The sequence below is a fragment of the Pistacia vera genome, unplaced genomic scaffold (assembly GCF_008641045.1).
Source record: "Pistacia vera cultivar Batoury unplaced genomic scaffold, PisVer_v2 Contig302, whole genome shotgun sequence".
Lineage (NCBI taxonomy): Eukaryota > Viridiplantae > Streptophyta > Magnoliopsida > Sapindales > Anacardiaceae > Pistacia > Pistacia vera.
This window is the reverse complement of record NW_022196116.1, coordinates 124,164-133,671: the sequence shown is the minus strand read 5'-3', so window position 1 is coordinate 133,671 and position 9,508 is coordinate 124,164. Positions and strand designations below refer to the sequence as shown.

The window sequence follows — 9,508 nt, the reverse complement described above, 5'->3', positions numbered from 1 at the left end:
TGTCAAACTTCAAAGGGCATTCTAATCTTTTTACTATTATAAAACAGAAATCTATAACAGTATAGGACAGAAAATATCTATTTATCTTTGTCAAACCTTTTAGGTGCCAACCTGTCATTACGAAAAACCTTGGGTATGTCTAAGTCGTTCTCTCATAATACAAATGTTTTCTTATAGTCCAAGGCAATACCAACAGCAGCAACATACACGACATAGCTCAAAACAAAAATTGTTTATAAAATCCCCAAATGGAGACCGGACAAACTCAGTTCAGTTCACCTTATTATGTCATGTGTAAAAAAAATGTACCCTCAGCTACAAAAGAAAATTTCAAAAAAATAAAAATAAATAAAACAAAAAATAAAGTTAAGACAAAACTTAAGCAAGTTTAGACTGCAATTTAACTCCGCATCATTTCACTGTTCCTTCGTACCTATACTTAAACTCGATTTAGGCCACTAGTAGATTTTTGTCTTTAGTTTACCCGAGGTCTGGTCTGGTCTGGTCTAGTTATAATCATCGTCGACCACCAGCCTTTCTAGCTGGAGGTGCTGAGTCCTCATCATCTGACTGGACATCTCCATACTGCCACATCCCGAGCCTTCCAGTCTTGGCTTCTTCCTGGAACTTTTCCAAATTTTCAAGGGCAGCCTGTCTATCCTTGGGCTCCCATTTCTTCCTTCTCTCTAACCTAGCAAGTCCTTCCTGTACGGATAATTTAGAAAATTGAACAAAACAGTCAGAAAATAGAGAAAATAAGCAACAAAGTCAAAAGCACTCAAGACAATATAGTGATAAAATATGATTCAAAACATGCCAATAACATAATTGCAGCAACAACGAGCACCAAAGTAAAAGGGTAAGTTTCCCATTTACAGAATTACTAATCCTTTTCCTTCGAATAAGGGATAAGTTTCACATTCCCAGCTTTTTTTTTTTTTTTTTGTTTACATGAAGATTAGAAGACTTCATACAGAAGAAATAAGATTATAAGTAAACTTTCCATCAAATCCACCTAGTAAATTCAACAACTCATTAAGGACATGAAACCAACTGAACAGAGAAAACATGTATAACAGAAATACCAAGTAAACCAAGGACTATTGTTCAAACCTGCAGCATAAGAGCATTTATGCTGATTTCAGCATCCACAGCAACCAGAGTTACAACAAGAATTGTCCCAGTTCCCTGTCCCTTAACTTTTCCTCCAGAAGTATCCTTCTCCTCAACTTTGGCTCTAAATTCTTTTGAACTGCTTAATGTGTGCTCACTCAAAAATTCAGCAGCTTCAGGGCCATACTCATCCTCCAAGCCAGGAACCTTAATGTAAGCAAGGCTGCATAGCTGAGCCAGACCAGGTGCCGCAGATAACGAAGGATCAATAGGCCTTAGGTTACTGTATGGAACAACCTCTTGATTTCCATAATCAATGTAGAACACTTCAAACTTGTCATTTGAAGATTCAACATTTCCCCGAGGTGCATTGACAATCTAAACATATGAAATCAGAAAGACATAAGCCAGAGAACAACAAGACCAGGACTTGTATTTGAATTTTTCTTAAAATCAAGAATCAAAAACATATCAGCACCCCTCACAAAATAAAAAGCTTTCATTTAATAAGTTTCTATAATACCCACTACCCATCTCTCAACAAACAGAAAGTAATTGGTACATTTGCCCAAAATCATAATGGATGCAACATGATCAACATAAAAGGCCTCTACTAACCATAGCTCGATTCCAGGAATTATCTGCACTAAATTGAGCAAGGACAATGTCACCCTTCTTGGGATTGAAAGCACCAATAACAGGAGCTTCTTGAAGATTCAATGAAGCAAGTTGTTGCTGAATTGAAGCAACTTTCTGATCCCCAACTTGCTGGACATAAAATTTACCACCACCCAGAACTTCTGTAACCACTACCTGAAAATAAAGGTAAGCAGGACAAGTCATTTACCATACAAGAACCATGAAGAGGACGATAAATGATGCAATAATATCTCCAGCACCTTCAGTACTTCTTTCTGTTTGCTTTCAACAGCTGAACCGTTGGTGGACGCCACTTCCTCCCCTTCAACATAATTCTCCCAAATCTGTAACAATATTTCAATTAGAAGGAATCGACACAAGACTACAGCAGTAATGCACATACATATTCTGATTCTTACTTTCAGTTTCTGAGATTTTGCAGATCGCTCAGCCTGTTCAAGAAGATGAGCATCTGGAATTCTATCACTGCCAAAAGAAGTTTGCAGCTTTGCCAGGCCAGCTTCAATAAGTGTCACCGCTATATTGGTCCTTGACTCCCACAAGGATCCCAAGAAAGTTCCAGTTCTATCAACTGTTTCCACTTCAATCTGGGTAAAAATATGCATATAGAGTTAGCCGAGTATGCAAAGCAACCAAAGTGGCACTACTGGGTTTAAAGACGTGCAATACCTCCACATCTCTCTGTAAAATCTTGCGTCTCATTAGTGCAATTGCTTCATCAGAGTAGGGCTCACCACGACCAGGGCAACGAACACCAGAGAATGAAAAGGCAATGCTGCACGTTTCCTTGGGAATCAACAACTTAAATCGATGACCACTAAGAACATATTCAACAATGGCAGGAATTCTCCTGCTCCTCTGGAGGAATGGCAAGAAATCTTTAGCTTTCTTGCCAGATGCCTGCAAGTGACAATTCAATGGAATATACAATAAGAAATATAAGCTAGATAATGTAGTGAAGACAGATATTATGGTAATTTTCTAACCGTAGTCAAGTCTGTTATGTGCATGACTGGAGGATCCTTGGAAGAGTGAACCCCTTTCTTCCCAGAACTAGCACGTGACTCAGCAGCAAGAAGGGCATCATAATAATTTGATCTTTCCTCAAAATCTCGATGCTTGATTATGTTGCCAAAGCCGCGTGATACCACAAGCTCAGCAACATTAATTCCAGCCGGCTGGCCGGCAGAATTTGATGAAGGCACTGCAGATGCATCATCAGCCTCACCCTTAGCGGAAGATTGGAGGAAAACTGATCCAAAATCCATTATTCTTGCATCTGAAGCCATAGTTGCATCTGCATTGGGGACCTTCCTGGAATATTCCATTTGAACATTAACCTGCAAAAACATTTAATAGAAACATAAGCTAAAATTGCCACAATGATCCAAATGACGTTCAGTAAATAACGTTGCATACTTGTTTGCCAATGAGTCGTGTTCTTAAAAAGTCTCTTGCTTCCTTGGCATAGGGAGCTGGCTTTTCATCTCTACGTGGATTGCCAATTTTTGGACACCTAATACTTGAAAGATTGACTCGTCGCTCTGCCAATGGACTACCATATGGGATAGAATCATCAGCCACAATGATGCAGTCCCCACTGACAACCTCCACAACCTGGGAAACAATTATAATTGAACTAAAAACCCATAACCATAAAGCAAAGAATATTACATAGCCATAACTTGAAGCGGCTACTACCTTCCCAGTGAAATTCTGATCATGAATTGCTTTTGAATTTGTTGCTGGAGGTACATAGTTCGTCCAGATCCTCAACCGGCTTTTCTTGGCTTGAAGCTCTGCATTCTTTAGTCTTCGCTTAGCATCTTCTTCCATCAAATTCGCACTCCATTCAACATATTTAGCTAAGCCCTACGGTAAGAGTGGAAATAATTTATAATAGCCAAATGTACCAGAGATAATAACAAGCACAAATACAATAATGTAAAGCAGTGTCATAGGCATTTCATAGTTTTAAGTAGAGATAAGCAAAATTTATTAAACTAGCAAACTGCATCACCATTGAACAGAATGTCAATGCAAACCCATGGCATAATGATTCGGCATAATGTGAAATAAGGCACAACAATGACCAGAGTAGTACATATACACATGGAAAACAACTTTGGAGAAATTGAAAGCACATGCAAGCCTTACCTTCACTTCCATCTCCATAGTAATTACCACAACATGATGAACAAAAAAAGGGGCATATGCACAAGGGCTTTCATGTGCAAAGTATCAAAACAAAATCTTTGCACAGTCCCAAACACATTCACATACATATTTTCATTTTATAAATGCTAGTACAATTTATCCAAGCCTCAAATTGGAAAAATAATTCTGTGGCTTGATCACCAGCATAACAATACAATAGGCTGAAATTTCATCAACAAACTTAGAGAGTTGTTAGATGTCATTTCAGATATTTTCTAGTGGACAAGGAACTAAAATAAACAAAGATAACATCTGTCATCATCCACAAGCCTCAATCCATATAACAGTAATCTTTAAGTAGTAATATACAAGACCTACAACAAAGAAGCAGACCACAGCAACAAACATCAAAACATCACAATACTCAGTTCCGTATCAAAATTATGCACATGTATAAAAGCGAGACAAAATCTATGCACATACATTTTCCACAAGCTCCAATGCTAGGTCCTTAGCCGTTTCCCCATCAGGATAATACACCGAGCCAATCAAATTACTGAATTTGTCAACACCTTCCAGGACAATGCGTACCTACCAAATAATAAACTTTGAATTAAGACCATTAAAAAAGTATTTATATGAAGAAGACAAACTTCAGTAGTAATTCTCTTACCTCTCTGTTCAAAACACGAAGCTCCGTAAAATGTTTGGCATCTACCGCATATGGATCATCAGTAGTTGTGCCTGCTGAGGCAGCAAGTCTCTGAGCAGAATTCAAAGGACCTTGAGATCCAGATGAAATATCTCCATTGATCTCATCAGAAGTGGTATCTACTTCACTAACAGCTGCAGGCTTCCGACCAACTGCCGGGGCCTGAATTCAAATAGGAAAAATGACATGAAATCATATTAAATTAGTGAATAAGGCGTAAAAGAAATTTTTACATGTAGACAAATACCAATCAAGGTGTAAAATATCAACCTGGATTCCAGCAACAAAGACTTTGACAAACTGAAATTCTGGAAGCAGGTAGACCAGTATAGTGCTGCCATCACGAACCTGTTCAACCATACATTCCATGGGCCTACCCTTGTTTGCAGTTAATAGACCCATTGCATCAAAATTACCAGAATCACCAATGGCAGAGGGTGGTAGTTTCCTCACCGCAGCCTCAGCGGCACCTGGAACCTACAACCAGGAATACAAAGACCATTCAGCCATTAGACAGTCATTACAACCACATGTTTATTGCCAAACATGTCATTTTTTAAAACTTTAATAGATGTCACATACAAAGCGAATGGTCCAATAACTGAAGAGATACACACTGATCTAAGTCTAAGCGTAATAACACAGGTACAAACAAAGACCAGTAACCTATTTAAGGAACCTTTTTTTATCAAAAAACTTCCTATATCGTAGGCACACGAGTTATCATGGAAAAGGAGGTGAGCAGAAAAAAGATATTTCATGGCTATGGCTTTCTCATTAAGAATTTCAGCTGTCAGAGAAAGAGAGGAATAGAGAATGGAAATTTTTTAAATCTAGGTGAAACTATGATAAGATACACTCTACAAAGAATAATAAATGACATCTAATATATTCATTTAAGGTTGTTGAAACCAAAAAGGAAAAATGACTGATGAAGGGCAAAATCATTATGTCATTTCCAAGAGAGAGAAAAGTGAATCCATTTTAAAACTTCGCATAGTCCATGATAGTTCAAAACTATTTTGAGCATGTATACACTATACGCATAACTAAAATTATTACACATCACATGATGTTTGATATCAAAAGATGTGTTGCGTAATATAAGAAACTCACAGTTCAACACCTTACTTTTGACATTCAAATACTGCCAGGAGTATCAACAAAAAATTATGAGAAAATATACTTCTCTATCCATCTCAGGAAGCACTCTCACCATGAACATTCCAAGTCCAACATATTATAGCTAATTCAGCAAATATAAACCTTGAAAGTCTGCAATGCCATCTTACCTTCTCTAGCAATGTTACTGCCACTAGTATGAGTGAATTCACACTATACTAATAAATTCAGCCCTCTACTGACTTTCTTTAAGCAACTTACCTCAGTTTCTGCTTTTAAACACAACAGATCCTAGATATCTATAAAACATTCTAGTTTAGATCTCTCCCTTTCTTAGTACCTCAAGTTTACTTCACCTCGGTTGCAAAATAGTAGCAGACTCACAATGTGAGCACTCCAGCTATCCAATGACCAATTTATTATTTTGTTCAGTGTTATACAATAATAGTACTGTTTTAAAAGTACTAAAACATCAGACCTCCAAGTTTTTCCTTTGCTTTGTCCATATCATTCATGATTGATCATCTAAAAAAACTAACTATGAAACTTCAACTTTAACAAATTGTGATAAGAGAAGCTAGAACAATAGTAAACAACAGCTTGAAATATGGGAATGCATGCTCTGTTAATTTATTGCCCAGCAAGCTCCAAACACGTCATTCAGAACTAACACACCACCCAATAACTCTAGTTTAAAATACCCCCAGTATAGATGTTTATATACTCATATAATCAAACAAGCACCTTAAAATATGTGCTCTTTCTCTTAGCTGAGTCATAAGTTATCAGCTCAAAATTTCATACTAATTTTACTATCCAAGAGTTCCTTCACCCCATTAAGTTTTTTTCGAATATCCTCCAAATTCCAAGGAACAAAAGCAATAGAGGTACTGAATTCATAAATCTTTCGGTTTTTTAAAATTAACAGATCCCTACCAGAGGTCAGATTATTATATCCAAGGAACAGAGAGCAGCAATTTAGATTTACAACAGATCAAAGAGGAAGTAGGAAGTAGGGAAACAGGATAACCTTGCTCCAGCGGCCAAGACCTTGTTGCTTTGCTTGCTCTTCTACACGTAGCAATTCAGCAAGGAAAGGACTTGCTTCACCTTTCTGGGAGCCCTGCTCCTTGACCTGCATAGAACAGAGTTCCACTAATAAATACCCTAAGCAAAAGCAAAAATCAATACTTCCAAATCCACAGAAAAAAAAATATGTATAACCTTTGCCCAGCCTTCGGCAACAACCAACATTGCAACATTCTTATCATCAAGGATAACGGTGCCAAATTCTCTGCCTATACTGGCTACAGCATAATCCACTCTAAAAGTGACCTCCTGCATAAAGCAAATATTGATTTAGCTTATTCCAAATAAAATTACGTGACCAACTAACAACAACCAAAACAGAACAAAACTGAGAACCTTTCCTATGCAGAGCTTCCTCAAAAATTCTCTGCTGTCCCAAGCAAATGGCTCATCCATACCTCCTCTACGGGCCTACAAACAAGATATAGAAATCATGACAAAACAAGTCCAGTCAGTAATCTGTCTAACATTCATGCAGTGAAAATTGTTGAAATTCAAATAACTCTTAACAAATACAACAATTTATAATTCAAGAAGAGTTCTTATTATCATGTTACCGTCATTGTAAATGAACCTAAAGATCGTTATGATTTAAGACTGAACTGGTATATTTCTAGAATGACTCATAAACTTACATCCTTTACAAGCATTTAACCTTATGAAAACCTTTGGATTACAAAATACAGCTGATTTCTTCAGCAAAGTTGCAACATACATACATAAGCTAAGTACAGAAATTGTAAAATTACCTGTCGAGGAGCAATAATAGATGATAAAGTGACGGTTTTATCACGTGGGGGTCCAGCCTTGAGGGCAGACAAGGCCGTAACTACCAAACTGTCCCCTGATGGAACCGCTTTCACTTTTCCTCTGTACCACTGTCCCCCTGCTGCTGGCGCCGCCATCTCACACTTACGATCTACAACCAAACCATAAAATTTAGAAAAAGAAGAGAAAAAACATAAGAAAGCGGATTCATTTGATTACATTATAAATTTGTTTTGTATATTCTGTAAATACAGTTTTTAATGAGTCAACAAAACTAAATTATTTCGAAAAACAAATTCAATTAAACCACTAGCATAGTAGCATACAAAATATTATCAGATCCACAACATTGAATTCATCGAACTTCATAAAACACTTACAATGATCATTAAACGAAGAAATCAACACAAGCAACAACAGAACATGCAAGATTGATCACAATAATAACTAAAAGCAAAAATAAAAACTCGATCTAATTTTTCGATCAAGCGAAATCAATACAAAAACTCAAAATTAATAAACAAAAAACAAAAGAATATCAAACAAACGGAGAACCTGAAAATTGTCATCAATACCGTTGATTTCTAATTGCATGCAAATCTGTGCACGCGCATTCATAAATCAATCATCACATATTAAATCTGATCGAATAAACACTAAAAATATAAAATAAAATAATTATCACCAAAAATCAAACGAACCAAGATCTGAATAAAACTAAAGGAAACAATTATTTTCGCAGTCGTTAAGCTACCTGGATTAGGTAAAACTGAACGTTACGGATCTAAAACAGAAGAAAGAGATGAATTTGTAACTGATAATTTATAATTATTAAGAACTGAGAAGACGGGACAGATTTATAGGGAACCGGACGGCGGATCAGAGAGAAAAGAGAGGACGAGACAATGTACTAAACGGGGGCATATAAACAATAGATAAAAAGTAGCTGAGATTGAACTTACCCTTAGTATTTGCAGAAATTACGAAGAATACCACGAAATACAAATCTGGTTGGTTAGGCGAACATTAATTGCAGTATATAAATTATAAGGTCCTAACTATATTTGTACACAGTTACAGAAAAAATATTTTAATTAATTGACTTTATTTTTTTTTTTTTAGTTTTGATAATTATGATTTGACGCGGAGTAGGTAAAGCTGCAAATAATTAATATTATCTTTAATATCGTATTCAGTATTTGTGAAATCAATACCGTTCCTACTAATGTGATTTTTGAATTTTAGCCTAATTCTAATTAATTTTCCCTGTTCAATTTTTATTATATAAGGAAATTATGAGTATGAAATTAATGTTAATTCATTAGTTTAAGTTTATTAACCTATTATCTTATATCGTATATTAGCATTATCCATTATTATGAATTCAAACATTTTTAATTAAGTTCACATGTGATAGAATGTATTAAATTAATATTCATATCTAGAGGTAGAATCAAGATTTTGGTATTAAATAATGTATAAATAAATATGCGTTACAATTTAAATCAATCATAGAGTCTTTATAATAAGATCACAGAGATTTTTTTTAAAATAAATACTATAGTACAAACTTTAATAATTCTATGGATCATCGTTTATAACGTTATAATAGTGACAATACTCATATTTTTTCCACCACGCCGTATGCTGTCAAAAAGAAGCTCTGGGTTATCCTAATATTATCATATTAAGTAAATATATTTAATAAAAATCCAGTGAAAATTATAATTATTGAAGAGGATTTGATGGAATATCCAAAATAACAAGAATTTAGATGTAAAGCATGTGCATCAGTGCATGTGATGCAGTGGAATACAGAAGATGATGCGGCGATGTGGATTGTGGAAGAGTTATTGTCAAGCAAGGACGAACACGCAAAGATCAAAG

General features: G+C 35.7%; 1 protein-coding gene across 1 annotated transcript; it reads right to left on the bottom strand.

The window, feature by feature from the left end:
- Nucleotides 1–216: 216 nt before the first annotated feature.
- LOC116135674 (ribonuclease TUDOR 1) lies at nucleotides 217–8,532 on the bottom strand. The gene is made up of 17 exons (XM_031421392.1): nucleotides 8,376–8,532; nucleotides 7,603–7,772; nucleotides 7,190–7,264; nucleotides 6,989–7,102; nucleotides 6,795–6,899; nucleotides 4,913–5,119; nucleotides 4,604–4,804; nucleotides 4,414–4,521; nucleotides 3,475–3,645; nucleotides 3,193–3,390; nucleotides 2,760–3,113; nucleotides 2,443–2,673; nucleotides 2,172–2,360; nucleotides 2,013–2,096; nucleotides 1,732–1,926; nucleotides 1,114–1,491; nucleotides 217–705 (listed from the first exon to the last, which is right to left on the bottom strand). The coding sequence occupies exons 2-17, from the start codon at nucleotides 7,756–7,758 to the stop codon at nucleotides 517–519; spliced, it is 2,955 nt and encodes a 984-aa protein (XP_031277252.1). The 5' UTR covers nucleotides 7,759–7,772; nucleotides 8,376–8,532; the 3' UTR covers nucleotides 217–516.
- Nucleotides 8,533–9,508: the final 976 nt, after the last annotated feature.